The sequence below is a fragment of the Malaclemys terrapin genome, chromosome 23 (assembly GCF_027887155.1).
Source record: "Malaclemys terrapin pileata isolate rMalTer1 chromosome 23, rMalTer1.hap1, whole genome shotgun sequence".
Classification (NCBI taxonomy): domain Eukaryota; kingdom Metazoa; phylum Chordata; order Testudines; family Emydidae; genus Malaclemys; species Malaclemys terrapin.
The window spans coordinates 8,243,854-8,267,948 of record NC_071527.1 but is presented as its reverse complement, the minus strand read 5'-3'; the positions used below and the strand labels follow the sequence as shown (position 1 = coordinate 8,267,948).

The 24,095-nt window shown below is 62.9% G+C and overlaps 1 protein-coding gene across 10 annotated transcripts in view; it reads left to right on the top strand.

Moving 5' to 3' along the window:
• The window catches only part of ZNF385A (zinc finger protein 385A), a 72,491-nt gene that overhangs the window by 31,409 nt on the left and 16,987 nt on the right, over positions 1-24,095 (top strand). For 2 of the 10 annotated variants that reach the window (XM_054012170.1, XM_054012168.1), the window contains exon 2: positions 3,762-3,946. In XM_054012170.1, the coding sequence (XP_053868145.1) occupies positions 3,762-3,946 (185 nt within the window). Of the gene's footprint in view, positions 1-3,761; positions 3,947-12,159; positions 12,233-12,518; positions 12,765-13,391; positions 13,411-13,751; positions 13,820-13,860; positions 13,880-17,087; positions 17,227-24,095 lie in introns of those variants that run through there. The other 8 variants (XM_054012174.1, XM_054012171.1, XM_054012172.1 and 5 more) reach the window with 8 other exon arrangements.

Below are 24,095 nucleotides of genomic sequence, written 5' to 3'. Positions count from 1 at the left end.
ACCAGGATGTTGTCTGGCTCCGTGACTGAACCGGGGCGGGGGGGTCGCACCCTGTACCGGAGCCAAGGTCAGGAGCCAGCATGGACTCAATGGGGCCGTGCTCTAGTGGGGAGGTGCGGGGTGCGGGGGAGGGGAGGACTCCAGGTTAGATGGACTCATTGCTTTCCCTGGGCATGGCAGACAAGGGAGCAGTGGGTACTCAGGGAGAAGGAGCTGATCTGGGGCACATTAGTGGTGGGAGGGAGGGATACCGGGCTACTGGGCCCACGGGGCTGACGGGATGGGGGAGGGATACCGGGCTATTGGGCCCACGTGGCTGACCGGTGGTGGGAGGGATGAGGGATACCGGGCTATTGGGCCCACAGGGCTGACCAGCGGGGGGAGTGGGGAGGGATACCGGGTTATTGGGCCCACAGGGCTGACCAGCGTGGGGAGTGGGAAGGGATACCGGGCTATTGGGCCCACGGGGCTGACCGGCAGGGGGAGGGGGGAGGGATACCGGGCTATTGGGCCCACGGGGCTGACTGGCCGGGGGAGGGATACCGGGCTATTGGGCCCATAGGGCTGACCGGTGGGGGGAGGGAGGAGGGATACTGGGCTATTGGGCCCACGGGGCTGGTGGGGTATGGTTGGGTGGGTGAGGAGGGGGCTATTGGGCTAAATGAGCCCCTGGGTTTGATTGGGGGGGCAGGGGGACATGGGGCTCAAGGTACCATGCTCTGCACCCCTTGAGCGGGTGCTGGCGGCTCCAGTCCACCCTCCGTCCCCTTTTCACTGGCTCCCCTTGTGTCCCCGACCCCTCCCTGCCGCTCAGGCCATGGGGAGATTGGCCGGGGCTGTTAGCCAGGCCCTGCTGCCCCCATGGCCCTCTACTGACAACAGGTGGGCCAGGGGATTTCCCATCTGCTCTGATGGGGCTGGTGCTCATATGGATAAGGTGCTGGGCTGGGGGCAGGACACCTGGGTTCTCTGCTGTGTGATATGCTGCCCCCCCAAGGGTTCCCAGTAGAGCAATGGGGGTAATAATGCTCCTTCCCCCTATCCCTTGCAGGGAGCCTTGGGAGCTGTGATGTGGGGCAGGGCCCAGCAGCTGGCCTAAGTCTGTGGGGTTTGTTGCGGGGGGGCAGACCCTCGTGCAGGACTCCTGGGGGCTCCCCTAGGGGTGCTGGGCTGGCCCTGCAGGTGTGCTCCCCCCGGCAGAGTGGGGCCCGTCCCTCCAGCCCCATGTCATAGGGCAGCCTGGCCCTGCTCCTCAAATCAGCCTGGTGCTGCTCAGGGCCATGTGACGCTTGGGGCTGCAGTGGGGTCATGTCTGCGCTGAGTCCTGGCAGTTCTGATCTGAGTGAAGCAGCTGCCCTCAGGCCAGAGACTTCCAGTATGCCCAGCCCATGGGGGAAACATGGCCCTGGAGCCCTCCAGGGTCCCGTCTTTCCTTGCTGGGCCCTGGGGTGCTGAGCCCAGCTACCACTGACCAGCCCAGCGGCAAGGGCTACAGTGAGCACGGGGAGCGTGTCCCGCCCGTCTGGGCCCCTCCATCCCTGTCCCCCAGCCTCATTCCCTCAGGGTGAGAGCCACCAACTGGCCCCACAAGCAGCTTAAGGGAGGGGGTTGCCCTCAACCCTGGCTGCCCCCCATGGGCCTGGGAGCCCAGCGCCCACTGCAGCTGTCCAGGGAAGGGAAGCAAAACTGACTGTGATGGTTTGGCTCTCGCTGGCAGATCCCAGGCCTTGCCAGGAGGTGGGGGGTGGGGCTCTCTGATGATGCTAGAGTGCGGGAGGGGAGGAGATGCCCCCTAGGTAAAGACACCCCCCTGAGCCTGGGACCCCAGGGTGGGAGTTGGGGGAGAGTTGCGAAGGGCTTTGCAGCTCTAATCTCGCTGCACCGGACCAACCCCATCCCACCTCCCCAGGCAGGGGGCATAGACACATTCAGCTAGTTGTGCTGCCAGGGGTACTGCCAGCCACCCCTCTGCCCCCCAGGGCCTGGGCTCCCAGCAGCAATCGCTGCAGGACCCTTCGGCCTGCCAGCCAGGACCTGCCCACAGGAGTCAGCAATGCCAGGAGGCCCCACAGCCTCTGTGCCTTGGTGCCCCCGTTCTCTGCCAGGGAACTGGTAAGATACCCTCTGGGGCTGTGCTCAGGGACAGCCCCCAGCAGCTCCACCCTGGCCCCAGCCACCTCCCCTCCACCGGGCCCTTCTGCTGCATGGGGCTGCTGCTGGGGTGTGACGCGTGCCTGAGCACACAACTGAGCGCTTGTGCACGGGGGGAGGGGGGGTGCGTTGTGTGTCACGTGTGCAAGGGGGCCCGTCGTGTGTCAGGGGTGCATGGCCATGTGTATGGGAGCATGTGAACAGGGTGGCTGGCCTGCTGCAGTGCATTCTGGGAGATCATTCCACTGGCCCGTGACCTGAGGTGCAGGTCCCTCCTCCTCCGCCCCACCAGACTCCCAGGGCAGCCCCTGCCCTTATCAGCAGGCATGAGCAGGGCTGCACTGCCCTGTCCCACCACCAGGGGGTGCCACACCACCAAGACAGGAGAGGGGGTCGGCGCCTAGAACTGGTGTCTGTGCAGAGTAGGGGAGGGGATTAAAGAGCTCGGCTACACGGGGCCTTTCTGGAGATGAAGAGATCGGGACACACTCAGACAGGCCTCTCGCCCGGCCCTGCCCAGACGGGCGTCTCTCACCCAGCTGCACCCAGACGGGTGCCACTTGCCCCAGCCCTCCCAGACTGTGCTGCACGCAGATGGGCACGTGTTCCCCGCCACACATGCTAACATGCAACCCCCACTCATGTTCACATGCAAGGGCAAAAATATTCATGCTTACACACATGTGTGCACTATCCCCCGAGTGCTGCTTAGTCCCATCCCATAATCCCCTGCTATCCCATCCCTGGGCTCCCCCACACCCAGCTCTGCCGGTGCCCCTCAATCCCGACCCACAGCCCCCAAGTCATTTGGCTTGCTGTGACAGCCCAGCATGTTCAGGGTTAACTCCCTCTTGGTCTCTGAATCCCTTTGCGGCTGGGCCAGGTGCTGTTGCTGGTGGGTGCAGTGAGCAGCACACGCCTGCACCCACAGGACTTGTTCTGTTCCCGGCCCTGTGGCCAATGCACCTGGGTGCTGCAATCAGGGAGCCGGTCCCAGGCCTGGCACAGACTGGCCCAGCCCGCGATGCTCAGGCCTGTATCCTGGCTGTGCTGACCAGGTCAGAGCCCCTTGCCTTGTCCTGAGGGCTCCCTCTGCAGGCGGGTCAGGCCAGGGGGGCTGGAACAATTTGTATAGTAGGGGGCTGAGCCACTGAACCAAACTGTAAACGCTGTATAGGATGGAAACCACTTTGAGCCTGGGTGAGGCCGCCTCCCCCCCCCCCCGCCAATTCCAGCATCTATGGGCCAGAGGGTGACCAGACAGCAAGTGTGAAAAATCAGGACAGAGGTGGGGGGTAATTGGCACCTGTATAAGAAAAAGCCCCAAATATTGGGACTGTCCCTATAAAATCGGCGACATCTGGTCACCCTAATGGGCCAGGCCGTCATCCGCTGAGCTTGTACCCCAGGCTGCTTTAGTATGTGTGGGATCCTGGCGCCCCCTGGTGTCCAGCTGCAGGTTGCAGCTGCTGCTCCCAGAGCCTGTGGTTTGGGAGCTGAATGTCGGATCCCTGCGGGTGATGGGGAACCCCCCCCCCCCCATTGCAGATGTGGCTCCCGCTGGGCCCCCCCATGCTGCTCCTAACGCTTTCTCCTTGTCTCTTGTCTAGGGAGCCTGAGCCGGGCGGCCCCGCTCCCCGCCATGCTGCGTGCGCCCCCCGCCATGATCCAGCCGCCACTGGACATCAAGCACTTCCTGCCCTTCCCCATGGAGGCGCAGCCAGCCGTGGGCCTGTTCCCGGGATTCAGCACGGTAAGGCCCTGGCTGCCACCATGCCCTGCCCTGCAGGCTCGGGTAGGACTCTGCCTCACTTCTCCCTTTCCCCTCCCCCTGTCTGGGCAAGCGAGGGCTGGGGAACACCTGACAGCAGGGGAGACGGGGATGCACCTGGGTGGAGTGGCGAGGGACAGGGTGCCCCTGCAGGATCCTGGCCCGTGGCAGAGCTGGGTGCTCTGAGAGATACAGCCGGGGGGGAGGGGGTGTTAGAGCACAGAGCCCCGCCAAGTCCTGCCCAGGCCTAACAGACAAACAGGGATGGATTTACCAAGGGCTTTAGGTGCCCGTACCCCACACATCCTCTCCCCCTCCAGCATGCCCATGGTCCCCTGCCCTCCCATCAGAGTGCCCAGGCCCCACGTGTCCCCTGCCCCAGAGGTGCCATACCCTGTACATCCCCTGACCTCCAGGGGGTGCTGTTGTATTAGTTTAAATGGAATATAGGGGTCCAATGAGTGCAAGGGGTGACCATGCCCCAGGCTGTGTCCAGCATCAGACAGGGTTCGGGGGTTGGTTATCAGAGCTCTCAGCTGGGCAGTGCCATGGCAAACACCCCCAGAACAGCCCGGGAAGCCTGTATGAAAGCCCAGGGGAAGAAGAAAAGCCAGTGAAAGCCTTTGAGTTGTAAGGTATTCAAGGCTTTTCTCAGACCAGCACCCCTTGATGCCTGGCCCCAGCCCTTCAGCGAGGTGGGTGACAAGAAAACCCGTGTCTGACTGGCAGGCTCCTGGATGGACCAGCCATGGGAGTAACTGGCCTTTGGCTGGGGGACGGAGCCGCTGGCTGAGCTGGGATGGAGCTGCTGCTGCTGTTGTTAAAGTCCCATCCCGTTTCCCTGCAGACAAAACAAAACAAAACAAACGCCCACAGAGGGAAGGAGACCAGCAGCGTCTCTCTCCTTTGCAGTGTTACATCCTGGCCCACAGGCTGATGAGCCAGGCCAAGACCCGGCAAATTTGAGGCATTGCTCTTCTCTTCCCCTGGGCACAGGCTTGAAGCCGTGTTGCAAAATATAGTGTCTTGGCAGCGAAGCCAGACTCTGATGAGGCAGACGGTAAACAGGGAGGCGAGGAAAGAGGAGCAATAAGATGGGGAAGGGAAAGAGACACATGGCAGCAGGGGATGCGGAGCGGAGGCACAAAGTCTCATGTCCCATGTGGTAGTTGGGATTTAGCTGGAGGTGTTGATGGCAGTGGGTCTCCCTCTGGGCGTGTCCACATACCCCGGCCCAGGCAGATAGGCAATGGGTTCCCCTCTGGGCGTGTCCACATGCCCCGGCCCAGGCAAACAGGCAGTGGGTCCCTCTCTGGGTGTGTCCACGTGCCCTGGCCCAGACAAACAGGCAGTGGGTCCCTCTCTGGGTGTGTGCACGTGCCCTGGCCCAGGCAGACAGGCAGTGGGTCCCTCTCTGGATGTGTCCATGAATCCCTGGCCCAGGCAGACCTGCTCGCGCTAACAAGCAGTGTGGACAGAGACTCAGGCCAGCCACCTGAGCTCAGACCCACGGGCTGGGAGGGCTCAGGAGCCTGAAGTGCTGCCTGGTGTCCTCACACCTGTGTTTAGCACACACAAGAGCAGGGCTGCCTGGGCTACGGGCTGGCTCCTGGCTTGGTGTTGGCATGGCCTCTCTGGCCCAGGCTGGCTGGGGTGCCTGTAAGGGTCGGCAGGGTGCTGGTAGGTGGTACCGCTCACCCCTTCCCCTCCTTTCAGCCAGCTCTTGGTGCAGTCATGTCCATCCAGCTGCACCCCCGGCTCCACCCCCGGCTCCAAAAGCTCTTCCTTTAAGGAGCCCAACACTAGGGAGTGGTGGGGGGACTCGCCAGTGCCCCCATTCGTTTGTCCACCACATAGGCCTAATTTCCGACACACCAGTGCTGGGGGGCTGGTTTCCAGCCCCACGCGGCTCTGGGTCCCGGGCAGGATCTTCACACACTCTGGAGTTCGATCCAGGGGCCTGGTCAGTCCAAGCCAGCGTCTCGGTCGCCCTTGTTCAGCCTTTCCCATGACTGGGATGGTTGTGGGCATTCATCCCACCGGCCTGCCCTGCCCTGCCCTTGGGGGAGCCCTGTCCGCACAGCCCAGCCAGGCCTGGCCCATAGACCTGGCCTCAGCTGGGGCGCGGCTGCAGCCCCTTGGCAGAGACTCACCCAGGGCCCCAGACTCCAGCTGTGGGGAAGGTGCTGCTGGGACTGTGTGCCCTGGGCTGGGCTTCAGGGGGTAGGGCCCCTCACTCAGCCCCCCAGAGCCTTGCTGTGGCACATATCTAGGGCTGGGGTGATGGGACATTGCTGAGTCACGCTCAGCTCATGACACCCATTAACTGGAGCCAGGCTTCCCACAGTTGTCCCCAGGCTCCGCCCCACGGGGAGGGAGCAGCCGACAGCAGGGAAAGGTCCCCTCCCTGGGATAACGCTGGCCCAGAACCTTGGAGGGCCTGGGAAGCCAAGCCAGGGCCCACTAGCCACCCTGGCATTTTATAGCCACAGGAGGCAGCTAGTGTCTGTCTGTCTAGCAGTCTGTGTTGGTGCTGGGGCAGTGGGACTAGGACTCTGTGCCCACCATGCCTGACTGGCCTTGCCCCTCTGTCCCCAGCTTGGGGCTGGGGTTGACCCCCACAGCTCTCTCTCTGCCAGCCCTGGCGTGCCCTTGCCAGCCTGGTCTAGGTCTGTGGGGCAAGGTGGTCCCAGGAGGGTGCAGTGTCAGCCATGGGACACCAAATAAGCATTCTCCTTTGGGTGGAGCGTTGGCACTTTAAGGGGGTGTAGCATTACATCATGCCCACTCTCTGGAAATTAGCTCTTTAGAGGCACGAGGGCCCAGATGCCGTGGTGACGGGCAACTCAGGGAGAAGGAACTTTGGCAATCTGGCTTCCACTTCAAATACCCTGTTTGAAGATGGGCAAAAAATACCCCACACCTGTTTGTTAGCCCCGCACCCTAGGGATGCGCAAGAGGATCCTTGAGGATACGCGGCAGGGGGTGCATGCTCAAAAAATGTTTACTGAGAGGGGTGTGCGATCAACAAAGTTTGGAGACCACTGTGTTAGACAACTGGAGAGCAGGATAACTGGGTTCTATCCATGGGCAGGGAGTGGGGGCTAGTGGGTTAGAGCAGGGGGGCTTGGCATCAGGACTCCTGGGTCCTTTTCCGGGATCTGGGCGGGGAATGTGGATTAAAGTAGGGAGGGGTGTCTGGGAGTCAGGACTCCTGGGTTCAATTTATGGCTCTGGGAGAGCAGTGGAGTCTGGTAGGTTAGAGCAGGGGGGGCTTGGAGCCAGAACTCCTGGGTTCTATCCCTTACTCTGGAAGAGGAGAGTGCTTTATTGATTAGAGGTGGGATAACTGAAGCACGTATGTTTGGCACAGTTAATCTGAAAGGTGATGTGGCTGAGTGGCTAAGACTTGTGTCTGCTGTAATAAGAGACTCAGATTCGTTTCCCAGCTGGCTTCAACTCACCTTGTGTAACCTCCCTATAAGCATCTCTAAAATGGGGGTCTAATGCTGGTGAATATTGAGAACTGTTAAGTGTGCAGAAGAATCCCTAGGAGTCAGTAGAGGTGAGACCAGAACCAAGGCCACCTGGCTCCCAGCTTAGTGCACCTGAGGCAGTGTCTGGCTCAGTGTGCGCAGAGCCCTGCTTGGCATTGGGGCAGAACATCCACTGTTGAGTATTTTACAAAACCCAGTTCCCTTGAGGGCTTCAGCCAGGACTGGAACAGTAGAGGTGGGGGCTGCGGTTCAGGAGTGAGGGGCACAGGCAGGGCTGGAGGATTGTGCTGGATCTGTTCCTAGGGTCCCTGTGAAGTAGAAGGGCCTGCCGTGCTCGCCAAACTGGTTGCAGAACTTACTCAGCCTGAGGGCTTGGGGCTGCTGCTGCCCATCACCCTCGTCTCTGGGCATCTTCCTTCCACACCATACAGATTAGCAGCAGCTAGGGCACCTTAGTGGGTCTGTCTCTCCTTTTCGGGGGCTGCTTGTGGTGGTCTTGGAGTGTTTGTCTGTGTTCTGGGGTCGTTTGGTTTGGGTTTGGTTTTAAAAGTTTTAAAGGCAGTTCCCAAAGCAACCAGTTCAGGTCTGTCCCTTTCCCTTTGGACTCTGCTGGCCTTCCCTTAGCGTACGTCCAGCCACCACTGAAATGCAGCCACCTCTGGGGTGAGTGTGGCACAGGCAATGTTCAACAGACACAACGGGGGGATCCAGCATCCATTTGGAACCTCAGCTAAGTGAGAAGGCAGAAGGGAGCCCGGGCCCCAGGCGAACACCGAGCTGTGGATCTGTGACACAGCCCAGCTTCAGAGCGGGGCTGAGAGGTGGCTGTGTTGGGTGGCCAAGGCTCAGGGATCGGAGGCTGCTGGACGTCTGCCCACAGAGTTAGTGCAGATTGCTGAGCGCTCCCGAGCCCACTGCTGACACCATAACCATGCAGCAGCTGCTGCTCCGCTGAGCACAGGCGCCCCTGTCACAGGGCCGCAGCACAGGGGAGAGGCCACTGGTCTGGGACACCTGCAGCCGGGGACAGGAGCATCCTGCATTTTATGTAAGGAGAACGTTTGTATATTTGCACCTAATTTGCATATGGGCAAATATGGGGGGCCTCTCCTGCAGGGGGCCAGGTCTGGGGCAGTTCTGCCTCCCTGACGGCTCCAGCAACTCCCGGCTGAGTTGGTCCATTAATTGCGGGGGGGAGTTTGTGATGTAGGAGCTGAGACAACCCCCCCTCCACCCCCAAGCCCACCTCACTGCCCCGAGGCAGCCGGTCCCCCCCGCTGACCTCCCCCCCGCACAGAGTTGGCTCTCAGGAAAGACACATTTATTAAACCCGGTTCTGCGATCTGGGGAGCTGGCCCAGCCCGGGCCTGGTCTCTCTGATCCCCGTCTCCTCCCCACAACCCACTAAGGAGGGGCCCCTCCCTCTTCTGAACGAGTTGGCACCCATGAACCAAATCACTCAGAATACACCAGTAAAACAAACAGTGACCTCACCTCTGAACACAACCCTCCCCAAAGCACAGCCACTTCACAGGCACCATTCCTTAGTCTGTCTCCCCGGCCTGGCCCAGCCCAGCAGGCTACCCCCTTCCCGAGGGCAACAGCTGCAGACAGCTGGGTGCTGGGATCACAGAGGAGGCGACAAACCACAGAGCACCCCAGCTGCGCACAGGTATTTGTGACCGCGCTGGGGCCGAGGCTGTCCAGCTCTGGCAGCAGGGTGCAGCCTACTGGGTAAAGGTCCCATAGCCAAGTGTAACAATGGGACTGGGTCCTCTGCAAGGCACGAGCCTGGGCTCTCTGGCACTAAAAGCGCAAGCCACTGCCACTTGAGTTAAAGGACAACACCAAGCGGCAGATTCCTAAACCTCCCCTTGCGATCTGGCCCCTGGAAAGGGACGGAAACCCATCTGTCGTCACATGGGGTAGACAAGCACATAATGGGGCAGCGCCCCCTGAAAGGCAGCATGGCAAAGTGGGTGCAGCTGTTTTAGAGTCCTGGGTTCTCTCCCTGCTCTGCCTGAAGTTACCTTGTCCAGCCCCTCAGCTGTCTTGAGAGCGCGAGCTGCCTCCATCGCAGAGGGGGGCTCTGGGGATTGGTGGTGAAGGGTGCAGAAGACTCGAGCACAGTCTGTAGAAGGGCTGGGAGTTTGTTGCTCTTCTCCAGGCTAAGGGCTGTGCGGAGCAGGGGTGTAGCTAGGACAGGAAACCTGGGTGCGCCCTGACTTTCAGGAGGGCAGGCAATGAAGGGGGGTAGGAGGGATGGGGGGCTTGCCTCCCCCCACCCTGTCTAGCCGGTCCTTACCACTTAGCAGGTGCCAGAAGATGAGGCTGCCCGGGGCACACAGGCTGTGGGGCTCACCCATGGGGCAGAGGAAAGCCCAACCGCGGCTCAAACTCCAGCCGCTCCTCCTGCCCCTGGCTCAGTGTCCGTCCGCCCAGCTGGCCACATCCCCCTTGCTGGCGCTGCATGCTGCTGCTCCGGTCTCCGGCCCCAGCACTAGCCCTACCCAGACCCCCCCCCAACCTGGGACAACTCCTTCCCTCCCAGTCTGTGGATTCAGGGGGCTTTCGCCCTGATTTGGGTGGGCCTGGATGCTAAGTGAGTGGGCCATGGCCCACTCAGGTCCAGCCATGGCTATGCCCCTGGTGCGGAGAAGGACTCTCCATCTGTAGGCCCTTCACTGGGCCTGCACGACAGCCCGTGTCTGATGCACAAGTGTCATGAGTGCTGCCGGGCTGTGTCTGACCAGCAGGGAACCTTGACAGCTGTGTGCCAGGGGAAAACGCTGAATTAGCCTTTTTACACTTTGTGAAAAAAGAGAAACATCTGAACCTTGTTTAGCCAGTCTCCATTAGCCGGCTCCCTGTATTCACCGAACTGGGGCTGGCTCTGGGAAACAGGACTCAGGCCATCAGCCCTGGGTGGCAGGGTTTGGGCCGTGGGTCCTGAGCACTCGGTTCAGGCTGTGGGCCCCAGGGGGCCGAGCTCCAACTGTCAGGTGAAGCCTGAGCCCTGCTGTGTGAGACTGACAGCAGGAGCCCCGCGGCCCAGGGCTGAAGCTCTCCAGATTATCTGAATTTCTGATTATCCGATCTGGGCCTGGTCCCCTTAGATCGGACAAATGGAGTTCACGGGGTTCCACTGGTCCCTCCCATATTGTGGTAAAGTTCTGTGTTTCATTTTAATTGCGGAAAAACACAGATTTTTATAGGTTTCAGAGTAGCAGCCGTGTTAGTCTGTATCCGCAAAAAGAACAGGAGTACTTGTGGCACCTTAGACACTAACAAATTTATTAGAGCATAAGCATAGATGCATCCGAAGAAGTGGGCTGTAGTCCACGAAAGCTTATGCTCTAATAAATTTGTTAGTCTCTAAGGTGCCACAAGTACTCCTGTTCTTTTTACAGATTTTTATGGGGGTTTTTAATCGGAGAATTTTGGGGTTTTTTTAATCACAGAAAACTCGGCTCCCTGCTGGTCAGCCAGCATGTATGTGTGTGTGGGGGGGAGGGAGGACGGGGATTATGGTGCCCATTGCACGCCCTGGGGATGGCTCAGCCGCCTGAGAGCAGGACCTGCCTGCCGCTAACTCCTCTATCCCCACAGCGTCAGTGGCACCAGCAGGGTGCTGACGAGTTCCTCAGTCGGCTGGGGATGGGGCAGCACGGCCCGGCAACTTTAGGCAGTGAGGACCCTTCCTATCTCTCTCGCTTGTGCTGGGAGCCCCTGGCTCGGTGCGGGGAACCAGCCAGCCCCGCACAGGGAGGTCTGGGAGAAGTATGCGTTCATCAGGCCTCAGCCCACGGGAGGGGCTGCTGTTGCTTTAGATCAGAGGCCCATTACATTAGCGGTTATGTATAGATTAAAATAATATATGAGCTGTTGGTGTAGCAGACGCCTGGCTTCCACGAGGGCCTGATTAGATTATTATGGCACCCAGCCGGCTCCCCACCCAGCTGTGCTAGCTACACCTGAGCTCCCCCCTCTCCAGGCACCCCAGCAGGAGCTGGCTGCACCCACACAGCAGAGGGGCCGCAGAGCGACGCGGCCTGTCCTCTTCTAGGGCGTTGCGGGGAGCTCAGGGCCCCCTGCCATCTCAGGCTGCTGCATGGCAGGGGGTCCCGGTGTCGGGGGGTGTAGGGAGCAGGAAGTTTGGCTCTTCCACCCTGAACCCTCCCTCTCCCCCCCTTCCAGTTGCTGGTAAGTGGCTGGCACGAGGCCCTTAGGGGCTGGCACTGGCCAGGCTGGGCGAAGCCCAGAGGCAAAGTGTTTGGCGAAATGGGTTGAGCCATCTAGGACCCCCCCGCCATGGGGATCAGTCCGCCGTTAACCCACGTCCCGCCTAGAAAGGCAGGCAGGGCGCAGCCGCCATCTGGGGTAGGGCCAGGGGCTCTGCGGCTCTCAGGCCCCCAGCGTTGCAGAGGGATCAGGGTCGGTTCAAATGCGGCCGGGGCAGTTGGGGTCCAGCAGGGTCATTGCGCAGCGCCGGTGGGGCGGATTGAAGCGCCCGGCCTCTGTTCAGCCCTGCCCCGGCCCAGCGGGACTGTGCCCCGGGGCCGTACAGGGCTGAGCGCTCACCGCCCTGCCCCAGGTGCCCCCGCTGAGCGGAGCACAGGGCCCGGGCCCGCTGCTCCTGCCCCGGGCGCAGCGCAGCTTGGCGGCGCGCCGGGGTGGGCGCCTCTTGCTCGCTCCGCCCCGGGCCGGCGGCTCCGCCCGCTGCCGGGCTGCGCCGGGGACTCGGCCGGGATCAGCGCCGCGGCTGGGCGCCGGCGGGGCTGGGGGGAGCGCGGCGTCGCCCCCGGCAGGCGGGGTAAGGGGGCGCGACGCGTTGCGGGACCGGCTCGCCGGAGGCTGCCCTGGGGAGCGCGGCCCCGCGGGGGGCGGCAGGTGTCCCGGACGGGGTGGGGGGAGTCTGGCTCCCCATCCCCCCGATCTCCTCCTCCCAGCGCGTTCATCCTCCAGGGTCCCTGCCCAGCCCCGCAAGGCCGGTCCCCCGCGCCCTTCTCCGGCCCCCGCGGCTTCCCACATCCACCTGCACCCCTTTCCGGGTCCCGCAGCCCCCCGCTCCCCTTGTACCCCTCCCCGCCTGCCTCGCTACAGCGCCCCCTGGCTCCCTGCACCCCCTTCCCTGGCTCCCCGCAGCCCCTCCGTCGTTCTTTTCCTGATGGTGGTTTTGCTCATTTATTTTTGAGACGCAGACCGTGTTTCCCGTCTCCTCTGCGCTTGGGTCTCCGGGAGTGTCACCGCCCCACACCCTCCTCGGGGTCCCTTCACGGCGACCTCCAAGCGCTAGGCAGCCCCTCCTGCACCAGCGCTACAGACTGCCTCACTCCCACAGAGAGGTAGGGATCCCCCCATAGCAGAGCCACCCAGCTCCCTTAACAGCATCCAGCAGCTGGTCCCTAGCTGTATCCGTGACCAGCCCAGTGGTTTGGTGTCTGCTCAGCCAAAGGCGGGTGGCTGGGTGGTGGGAGGTACCTTTAACTCCCAGGAAACCCCAGGTGCTCTCCTGTTCCACTTTCCTCACAGCCCCCTCTGTGGGTTTTCACTGCCTGCCGGGAGCCAGGGGCTGGAGGAGGTTTGTAAACATGCCGTGACGCACTTTGCTTCGCAGCCCCCAGGCAGATGGAGAAGTGCCCCTATTTTACAGCTAGGGAAACTGAGGCACAGAGGCGGACTCGCCCAAGGTCACTCAGCTGATACTGGCCTGTCAGGGTGCTGAGCACACACGATCCCAGCTGTAAGGGGGCTCAACCCCTTTGGAAATCCATCCCTGGGACCCCTTGAGCATAGTGATCCCCAGGCCCCTGCCCTAGCCACTGAACCCTACTCCCCTCCCAGAGCTGGGAACAGAACCCAGGAATCCTGACTCCCGGTTCCTTCCCTAAGCACTAGACCCCACTCCCCTTCCCATAGGTGAGACTAGAACCCAGGCATCCTGGCTTCCAGCTTCCTGCTCCGGGCAGTGACAGAAGGTCTCGGAGTCGAGTACGTGAGGAATGTGCTGGGGGGGGGGGTGTCTGGGTGTGAAAGCAGAACCGCAGGGGGCTTGTGGGGAGCACTTGCCACGAGGGTCCTTTCCCAGGCGGCCGTGCGAGCCCATCTGGGCAAAGAGCCCTCTGCTAGCTGGGCGCCTCTGCTAAAGCTCTTGAGAGCTGGCAACTCTGGAGGTAATTCCCCTCCCCACCCCCAGAGGAGATGGCTCCTGTCCTTCAGCCGGGGGCTGTGCCGGGAACTGCAGCAGATCCCCCAGCTCCACCCCCACCCCCACCCCCACGAAGAAGCCATTATAAACCAGCCCTTTCTCTTTTGCCTTGTCCAGCTAGGGCCCAGTCCCTGCTTGCTGGCAGCAATTCCCTCAACCCTGGCTCCTGAGAACCCAAACGCTGCATGACTGGTAATTGAGCTCCAATCCCTCCGGCCTGCTGGCTCCACGTTGCTGCGCCTGCTTTTAGAGGTGGGGTGAACTGAAGCAGAGAGCGGGGAAGGGATTGGCCAGGAATAGAACCCAGGAGTCCGGGCTCCCAGCTGCTCCCGGGCCGTGGTTTCACACTGCCTGTTACTCAGGCTCCTGGCCAGGCAGCGCTGTTAGGAAATGCCTGGCCAGACGGCCGGGGGAAGAGCTGAGGAGGCAGAGCGATGCAGAGAGGCAGCTCTGGAGCTGCAATGGAGGATGCTCTTGCGCCGAGAGGGGCTGGGGACAGGAGCAGACAGACAAGGCAGAGTGCAGCAGGGGCGAGTCCTTGGGCCGGTTTCTTTGGCAGGGCAGGGGACGACTTGGGCAGGGCCATTAGCGCATCTAATCGTGGCCAGGAACATGAAAGGAGTTGCCCCGCTCCGGCCTGGGAGACGGGTCAGCGCCAAGGGAGCTATTCCTGGCTCTGGGTTTATTCCAAGCCATTATCTACTAGCCCTGGGGGTTTGCTTGCTGGCTATTGATGACAAGATGTAGCTACATCCCCTCCCCGGTGAGCCGGCACCGTGCTCCATAGGCTGCGTGATGCCTGCGGCCCAGCGCACGGAGCCAGCCGCTGGCCTCCATTCTGCTGCCTCCATTCCCAGGGCTGGGTTTCTGCTGGGCAGAAGTGTGGGAGGGGAATCGTCACACGCTTCCTGGACCCCGGGGATCTTGCCGAGCTGTGGAATCCCAAGGGCTGTTTTAATGTGCCTGTGAAATCTCGCCAGAGCTCAAGGGTCTCGTGGCTGTTTGTGCCCCAGTGAAATGCAGCCACCTCTGGGGTTGAGCTCTGCAGACAGCAGCGAGGAGAGGGGGAGCCTTTGGTAGAGCAGGCAGGGACAGGATTCAAAGGGGGCTTCCTAGGTGTGCCATGACTCTACCAGCCTGTGCCACCCTGTAGAATTGTATTTTGCTAATCCACTCAGGGGTGCCCGCACCAGGCACTGACCGAGAAAGACAGGCCTGGCCATGTGGGGGGAACTAGCCAATGACAGCACATTCAAATATTACCCCGGGGAGCTCTCAGCTCAGCCTCGCTCCCTTAAAGCAAGTGAAACCAGCCTGTCTCTTCCCACTGCCCAGGAAGCCTTATCTGATGGCTAGAGCACAGGGCTGGGAGTCAGGACTCCTGGGTTCTATCCCCAGCTCTGGGAGGAGGGTGGGGTCTAGTAGTTAGAGCTGGGGGCTGGGAGTCAGGATTCCTGGGGTCTGTTCCTGGCTCATGCTGTGATCATGGGCTTGTCCCTTCATGTGCCTCAGTTTCCTCATCTGTCCCAAGGGGGTAATGGAGCCTCCTGGCATCAGAGTGTAGGGCTCTGCTTCCCCGTTTGCAAAATGCTGTGAGGGCCTGTCCTGGATCCCAGGATTGGTGCCACACCCCAGCTTTGGGACAGGCCCTTGGAGGGACCCCTTTAATGTGCCGGACCCCCAGGGGGTCTCACTTCCTCCTGGGCAGCCTAGGGGCCTCCTGAGACTGACCCTCGGGGCTCTACCCCTCCTGCCCCACCTGGTGCAGCCAGGTCCTCTCCTCAAGGCCGGATGCTCCCCTCACCTCCCCCAGCCCAGCTGTGTCCCCTGGAGCCCAACACTGGAGTCCTCAGCCTGGGGCCCTGCCAAGCTGTAGGTCAGGCTCTGTCTGTCTGTGTCTGCCCTCCTTGGTGAGAGTCTCAACTCCCAGCAGCCAACTTTTATCCACACACCTTCCCTGTCCTTTGTTCTCTGCTGGGTCTATGCCCAACTTCCCCAGGGGTGAGGGAGTGGAATCCATCTCCCTGGGTGCTGGGTGTCAGTGTCCTGGTGTTTGGCTTTGCCATTGTCTTCACGGATTCTCCATTGATAAGGGGTCGCCTCGGCCAGTCCTTTTTAATGACCCATCCTGGCTCAGGCAGCCAGCGACATTGGTACCTAGGTGTCCCCACCTGCCCTGGGAGCAAATAGTCCCTTCCCGCACTGGGTAGCCATGCGAAATACAGGGGAAACTGAGGCACACAGGGGCTTCCTAAAACATTATAGAAAATTCCCCCTTGGGACTCTGGGCCAGGTGGGGAGGGGGGTTGAGCCCAGCCCTAGGCTGTGTGTGGGACTTGGGGCCTGCTGCTGGGCTAGATGGGTGGACAGCAAGGCTGGCAGCGCAGGCAGGATGGCACGGGTGCCAGCTCTTCTGCCCTTCTGGTGAGGTTTGGTTGCTAATCGAGACGTGGCAGGAGGCTCTCCCATGGGAGCGAGTCCAGGACTGGGCCACCATGGCTAAAGAGAGGAGGGACCCCCTGAGCCCTAGGCTGAATTTCACTGTCACAGAAGGACCAGGGTCCTTTCCTAAGGGTGGGTGGGAAGACGGGCAGGGCTGTGGGAGCTGGCTGCCCCTGTGATACTAGCATCCAGGGGGCTGCTCCGGGCTGGGCCATTGACACATCCTAGCAATGATAGGAACAGCCCAGCCCTGGTGGGTCTGTGCAGGACCCTGCTCAGCTTGTTCCTGGTGGTACGGTCCCTGTGACATCCTAGCTTGTGTGTGTAGGAGACGTGCTGCCCCCTAGAGGCTGGGCCTGCTACTGCATTGTGGAGCTGGAGAGCCTGGGTTCTAGTCCCAGCTGGGTCTGGTAACGCCTGGGTGGGACCTGGAGCATGTGGGCAGTTATCAGTCAAGGGGGGCTGAGACTCTCGGTAAACCCCTCATCCGCCCAGGGGTGGGGGCTGTGACCCAGTGACTTAGGGCAGAGCTGACAGCGGGGCAAGGGTTAGTTTCATGCTGCGGGGACGGACCAGGAAGAGCGGCTGAGCCTTCCCAAGGTGGATGGGAGCCGGCACCCCCTGGCTGGCGGTTAGGGCAGGGGCCATGTCAGGACTCCTGGTTTCCCTTCCTGTCTCTGCCACTGGCTTTGTGTGCCCTTGGACTGTGCTTGGGACTGAGAGGTGGAGGACATGGGCATGGGGGCTGCTCCCCTCTTGCCAGGGTTCCCTCACCCTGGCCGAAGAGGACCTTGGTCTTGGAGCAGTGGTGGGAGCTGGTGCTGGGCTTGGTGCAGACGAGGGGCCGGAAGCTGTGTGGGGAGCTTGGCCCTGGGGGTGCAGGCTAGCAGGGGTCCCTTCCCAGAGGCTGCAGTCGGTGTGAAAGGGCCCTGGCAGCCCTGGAGCTTGCTCCCTTCCCTGCATTGCAGGTCTGGGGCCTCCAGGCTTTGCTGCCACACATGCACCCCCCTCCCTCGGCAGCCAGCGGGCGTCCCTCCCTCAGGGCCGGATCCTCTCACCCCCGAGCGGCCCCACTGCAGGGGCTGGATCTGCAGGCTCCCAAAGTCACCTTTCCAGGCTGCACCGGGCTGACAGTGCATCTCCCTCATCCAGTGCAGGTGACTCTGGCACAGGCCTCAGTGCTCCTGGGGTGGTGGGGGAGCAGAGCCAAGGCTTCACAGGGCAGGGCAGGGCAGGGCAGGGGGAGAGCAGAGCTGGGGCTGCGGGGATAGTGGGGGAGCAAATCTGGGGCTCCACAGGGCAGGGTAGGTGGGGGGAACAGATCCGGGGCTCAGCAGGACGGGGGGGATCAGAGCTGAGGCTCTGCGGGGCGGGGGGAGCGGAGCTGGGGCTCGGTGGGGTGGGGGAGGAGCCAGGGCTTGGTGGGGCAGGGGGGAGCACGTCTGGGGTTCCGCAGTGCAGGGGGGAGCAGAGCTGGGGCTCTGCAGGGCTGGGTGGGGAGCAGGACTGGGGAGCAGAACTGGGGCTCTGCGGGGTGGGGGGAAGCGGAGCTGGGGCTCGGTGGGGTGGGGGGAGCAGAGCCAGGAATCCATTGCAGGAAACATACAGGGCTTATTACTGTGGTTGCTGAACATACCCCCTCCCACCCCCCCATCTCTCTTTGTCTCCAGCCTGGGCTGTGGCCGGCTGGGGGAGGCAGGGGCCAGCTTGGTGGGTGGGGGCGCAGGGGGCGCTTGGGTTGGCTCGACCCACAGGCTAGATGAGGTGGAGGCAGAAATCTCTGTTCCCTGTCCCCCACCCCAACTAGCGCTCTGTGGTGGGGGTGCTGGGAGGGGCGATCCATGGGGCTGTGCTGGGGAGGGTGGGCTGCGTGGGGCCTCTGACCAGATAAAGCCCCTAATCCCCTGGGAGGGAGCGTGCAGATGTTTGCTCTGGCCCTGTGCCCCGTGGCTCAGCGCCCCTAATCTGCTGTGGAAGCCCCGTGCCGGATTAGCTGGGCGGAAATCCGCCTGCCGTGGTTAACCCTCAGTGCTCCTGGCTCTGCCCGTCAGCAGGACCTGAGGGCGGGGAGGCAGGGGGAATGAAAGGCTAGGAAACAGGTGGCCAGGGAGCCAAGGGGACATGTGCAAATTGCCGCCCAGGGCTGCATGGGGCTGGGAGGGAGCTGTGCCCGTAGGCAGCACCCTGAGCTCAGAACAGTAGGAGCCCGCAGCAAGACGGCCCATGGGTCCTGGCCCAGAGAGTGCCAGGCCTGTACCCAAGCTCTGTTGGGGGGGCTTGTGGCGGTTGCCCTGCAGCTCCCCTTGTGCTCCCCTCGGAGAGGAAGAGTGGCCTTGTGCCTAGCGCGCTCCTCTGTCCGTTTAGGAGACCTGGGTAGTTCCCTGGTTTGCCGCAGATGTTCTGTATGAGCTTGTCCGAATCCGACCCATTGCTCCTTTCCAGAGTCAGCCGCCCCATGGGGCCCTGCAGCAGGGTCACACAGCGGGGCAGTGGCAAGAAGGGAACCCAGGAGTCCTGACTCATCCCTGCTCTTACAACAAAGCCACACTCCCTTCCCTGCTGGACATGGAATAGAACCCGGGGTCCTGGCTCCTTGCCTGCCTCCCTGCCCTAGTTAATAGGTCTCTGGGTCGCAGCTGCTTATCTGGTTACAAGGAACATGGGTGTGGCTGAGGGGATGTGTCGGGGTGGATCTGGGCTGTGTGACTGAAAGCGAGGGTCCCAGCGTGGGGTGGGGTGTGAGCATGAGGGGGTGTCAGCGTGTGGGGGGGCATTGTCCTATATACAGTACAGAATTGTGCTCTCTTCGATTCTGTCTTACTTATGGCCCCTGTCACCGTGGTATCTGGATGCCTCACAGTCTTTATCCCCAAACGCTCCTGTGAGGCTGGGCTGGGCAGGGCAGAAGAAGGCTAGGCAAGGCAGGGGCTGGGCCAGGCTGGCCAGGGCTGTCATCCCCATGTCCCAGAGGGGAGCTGGGGCCCAGAGGGGCTGCCTGAGACTCCAGGGCCACAGGGGCAGTGGGTGGCAGATCAGGAAGTTGAACTCGCTGTCCCACGGCCCAGGCGACTCCTCTGACCACTGGGCCAGCCTCCCCCCAACCGCCTTTGTCTGCGCCTTGCCCTGAGGCTGTATTCCCCCCTCCCCCCCTCCGGGTTCATGACCAGATCTGGGGGCTGAGCGGGAGCTCAGAGGGGTGCTGGTGTCCCAGCCGGGTAGTTCTCTCCCCCCAGCCAGGCCAGCCCCAGCCCACCACTTGGGGCTGCAGCTGAGGTTTAAATCCCCGACTCTGGTTGTGCAGAGACATGGGTGCTGCTGCCGCCCCTCCCTAACGCCTAGGTGCGAACCCCGGGGTGAGGCTCGACTCCAGCTCCGAGAGCTGCGCCCAGCCCCCATCCTCTCTGCTGGCTCCAGAGCCTCTTCACTTCCTGTCCTAAAGTGGGTGGGGGCACTGCTGGAAGCTTTTGAACAGCTGCCCTGTGAAGCGAATCCAGCTCCCAGGGGCTGGGGAGGAGAGGAGCTAGGACGCTCTGCCCCGAAAGCCGGGGCTGGCCCTGAGTTCCAGCCCTCGCCGCACGTGAGCAGCAGAGCAGCCCCTCTCCTCCAGGACAGGGCCGAGAAGGGAAATTCCTGTCCCGCTAGCGAATGCTGGAACAGCTGCCGGGCTTGGCTGGGAGCGCGATGGCTCAGCTGCCCTGGTGACCTTCCAGCGCTCAGCACAGGGGAGATCGCAACTGCAGGGAGCCGAATCCATCGCCTGCCCCGGCCCCTCCAGCTCCGGGGGCCACTCAGCCTCCAGGGGCAGCTTGTGAACTAAGCAGGGCACCTGGCATCCTTGCCTGCATGGGAGACCTAGGAAAACCCAGCTGCTGGGGGGGCTCAACAGGGGGCGCTCTCCCCTCAGAGCTGAACCTGACGATGTGCTAGGGAGCGCTGTGCTGAAGGGGTCCGGATGGGGGCTTGGCAGGGGATGCTCTCACCTCGCAAATCAGGGCTGAACTCGGCACAGCTCTAGGGGGCGCTGTGCTGCAGGGCAATGGATGGGGGCTCAGCAGGGGGTGCTGTGCTGCAGGGAGGGAGGTCAGCAGGGGGCGCTGTGCTGCAGGGAGCGAGGCGGGGGCTCAGCAGGGGACGCTGTGCTGCAGGGAGGGAGGTCAGCAGGGGGCGCTATGCTGCAGGGAGCGGGGCGGGGGCTCAGCAGGGGGCGCTGTGCTGCAGAGAGCAGGGCGGGGGTTCAGCAGGGGGCACTGTGCTGCAGGGAACAGGGAGGGAGGTCAGCAGGGGGCGCTATGCTGCAGGGAGCGGGGGCGAAGGCTCAGCAGGGGGCACTGTGCTGCAGGCAATGGATAGGGGGCTCAGCAGGGGGCGCTGTGCTGCTGAGAGCAGGGAGGGAGGTCAGCAGGGGGCGCTGTGCTGCAGGGAGCAGGGAGGGAGGTCAGCAGGAGGTGCTGTGCTGCAGGGAGCAGGGAGGGGGCTCAGCAGGGGGCGCTGTGCTGCAGGGAGCAGGGAGGGAGCTCAGCAGGGGGTGCTGTGCTGCAGGGAGCAGGGAGGGGGCTCAGCAGGGGGTGCTGTGCTGCAGGGAGCAGGGAGGGGGGTCAGTAGGGGGTGCTATGCTGCAGGGAGCAGGCAGAGGGCTCAGCAGGGGGTGCTGTGCTGCATGGAGGGGGCTCAGCAGGGGGCGCTGTGCTGCAGGGAGCAGGGCGGGGGCTCAGCAGGGGGCGCTGTGCTGCAGGGAGCAGGGAGGGGGGTCAGTAGGGGGTGCTATGCTGCAGGGAGCAGGCAGAGGGCTCAGCAGGGGGTGCTGTGCTGCAGGGAGGGGGCTCAGCAGGGGGCGCTGTGCTGCAGGGAGCAGGGCGGGGGCTCAGCAGGGGGCGCTGTGCTGCAGGGAGCAGGGAGGGGGGTCAGTAGGGGGTGCTGTGCTGCAGGGAGCGGGGAGGGGGGTCAGTAGGGGGTGCTGTGCTGCAGGGAGGGGGCTCAGCAGGGGGCGCTGTGCTACAGGGGGCAGGGAGGGAGGTCAGCAGGGGGCGCTATGCTGCAGGGAGGGGCTCAGCAGGGGGAACTGTGCTGCAGGGAGCAGGGAGGGGGGTCAGTAGGGGGCGCTGTACTGCAGGGAGGGGGCTCAGCAGGGGGCGCTGTGCTACACGGAGCAGGGAGGGGGCTCAGCAGGGGGCGCTGTGCTGCAGGAAGCAGGGAGGGGGCTCAGCAGGGGGCGCTGTGCTGCAGGAAGCAGGGCGGGGGCTCAGCAGGGGGCGCTGTGCTGCAGGGAGCAGGTAGGGGGGTCAGCAGGGGGCGCTGTGCTGCAGGGAGGGGCTCAGCGGGGGGAGCTGTGCTGCAGGGAGCAGGGAGGGGGGTCAGTAGGGGATGCTATGCTGCAGGGAGCAGGCAGAGGGCTCAGCAGGGGGTGCTGTGCTGCAGGGAGGGGGCTCAGCAGGGGGTGCTGTGCTGCAGGGAGCAGGGAAGGGGGTCAGTAGGGGGTGCTGTGCTGCAGGGAGGGGGCTCAGCAGGGGGCGCTGTGCTGCAGGGGGCAGGGAGGGAGGTCAGCAGGGGGCGCTATGCTGCAGGGAGCGGGGAGGGGGGTCTGCAGGGGGAGCTGTGCTGCAGGGAGCAGGGAGGGGGGTCAGTAGGGGGTGCTGTGCTGCAGGGAGCAGGGAGGGGGGTCAGTAGGGGGTGCTGTGCTGCAGGGCTGGGGCTCAGCAGGGGGCGCTCTCCTCTCACAGTCTGGACTGAACCAGTGTCCCAGTATGGGGTTTGGGGCTGCTATTTGTCAAATGAGTTGTCGAAGTCGGGCACCAGCCGCCTCTGGCCATTCCATATCTCCTGTGTGTTCCCAAATGAACTGGGTGGGTACATCCCACCTCCTCATTACACTTCCTGTCCTGCCCCAATCTGTTGTGCAGCGATGCTGTTCACATTGGCTTGCCTTCCCCCCCCCCCGCCCCCCAGACAGATGTATTTCAGCATGGGGTCAAGGGGTATTGAGATAGCTAGTGCTGTGTAAGGCCCATTAAAATCAATGCGGGGGGGTATGTAGAAGAACCCCTCCTTCCCCAGGGAGTGGATCAGGGAGAATTAGGCACAGGAGGGGGGTAAGCAGGCGGTTGAGAAGGTGGGGGGCAGAGGGGGAGCAAGGAGTAGGTTGGGGTGTGTTAGAAGTGCTGGAGGAGAGGGGAGAAAGCTGTGGTGTAGGGCAGGGGAGAGGCAGGCTGGGGTGTGCTGGGCAGAGGAGGTTTGTGTGGGGAGGACAGGTCCATGCCTGCAAAGGGGGGCAGGGAGAGACAGGCCTGTGTGTGCTCAGAAGTGGGGGGTCTGTGGGCAGGGAGGAGGGTTGAGGGGGTGGCCCAGGCATGCTGGGAGGGAGTGTAACCTCTGGCCCCCAGGCCAGACCTGTGGTGTGGGCTGGGGGTCCCTGGCACAGAATGAGGAGATGGCTGGAGGTGTAGTACAAGCTGCCCCCCACCCCCAGCTCTGTGGGGGTGGCAGTGCCTGGCTCTGTGGGGGTGGTAGGGCCAGGCTCTGTAGGGGTGTTAGCACCCAGCTCTAGAGGGGTGGTAGAGCCAGGCTCTGGGGAGTGGTAGCACCCGGCTTTGGGGGAGGGTAGGGCCAGGCTCTGTAGGGGTGGTAGCACCCAGCTCTGGGGGTGCTGGTAGCGCCAGGCTCTGGTGGTGGTGGTAGGGCTGGGCTCTGTAGGGGTGGTAGCACCCAGCTCTCCCGAGGGGTGGCATCGCCGGGCTCTGGGAGGGTCGTAGGGGTGGTAGCACCCGGCTCTGCCGGGGGTGGTAGTGCCAGACTCGGGTGTGGGGGGGTAGCTCCAGGCTCTGGGGTGTGTGTGGTAGAGCTGGGCTCTGCCGGGGGGATCGTAGTGCCGGCTCGGGTGGGGTGGTAGCATTGGGCTCTGGGTGGGTCGTAGTGCCAGGCTCTGTGGCACTGGTGCCGTCGCAGTCCCAGGCGGTTGACAGTTATTGTCGTAAAATCGGGGCAAACGCCTGGCCAGGCTGGGTCCCGTGCTAGCGCCCCAAGGGTCATTCTGTCTGGCCCCCGATGGGTCGAGCTCTGTGCTGGCCAATCACAGCACTTGGCCAGCCAGTCAGCACTGCATGGCTTTGTCACCACCCAATCAGAGTGCTGCGTTTGCTAATCATTTGGGGTAAAAGCTGGAATAAACAAAACACAGCCAATGGGAAAGTGGCGTGTTCGGAGCGCGACGATGTGTGGGGCTGAAGCAATGGGTCTCGGGGTGCTCCCAAGACCAGGGCATTGTCCTAGGAGGGAGTGATGCCTAGTAGTTAGAGCAGGGGGCTGGGAGTCAGGATTGCTGGGCTCTATCCCAGATCTCGGAGGGGAGTGGGGTCTAGTGGTCAGAGCAGAGGATGAGGTGGGTCAGGACGCCTGGGTTCTATTCCAGGTTGTATCTCTGACCGACTGTGTGACCCATCCCCAATCTGGGGCAGCCAATAGCGTGGCACCCAACAGAGTGTGGTGGCAGGAGTGTGACCTGCAAGCAGCGCCCAGAGCCCTGGGTGGCAGCACATCCTGGGGTGGCAGTGGGGAACTAGGGCAGTGATGGGCCCTGGGGCAGGTGTGGGGGCCCGGGGTGGGTGATGGGGGACTAGGGCGGGTGAGGGGCCTCGGGGGGTGATGAGGGACTAGGGCAGGTGATGGGGAATGAGGGCAGGTGATGGGGGACTAGGGTGGGTGATGGACCCCTGGGCAGGTGGTGGGGGACTAGGGTGGGTGAGGGGCCCTGGGGCGGGTGATGGGGGACTAGGGCAGGTGAGGGGCCCCAGGGCAGGGGATGGGGATGGGGGCAGGTGATCGGGCCCCGAGGTGGGTGTGGGAGGATGAGGGTGAGTGAGGGGCCCCGGGGTGGGTCTGGGGGCATTAAAGCGGGTGATGCAGGATTAAGGAAGTGATGGGGGACTAGGGCAGTGATGGGCACCGGAGCAGATGAGGGATCTCGGAGCCGGGGGGGAAGGGTACACCAGGCAGTGCCTGCCTGGGATGCTGGAGCAAGGGAAGTGGCCCGCAG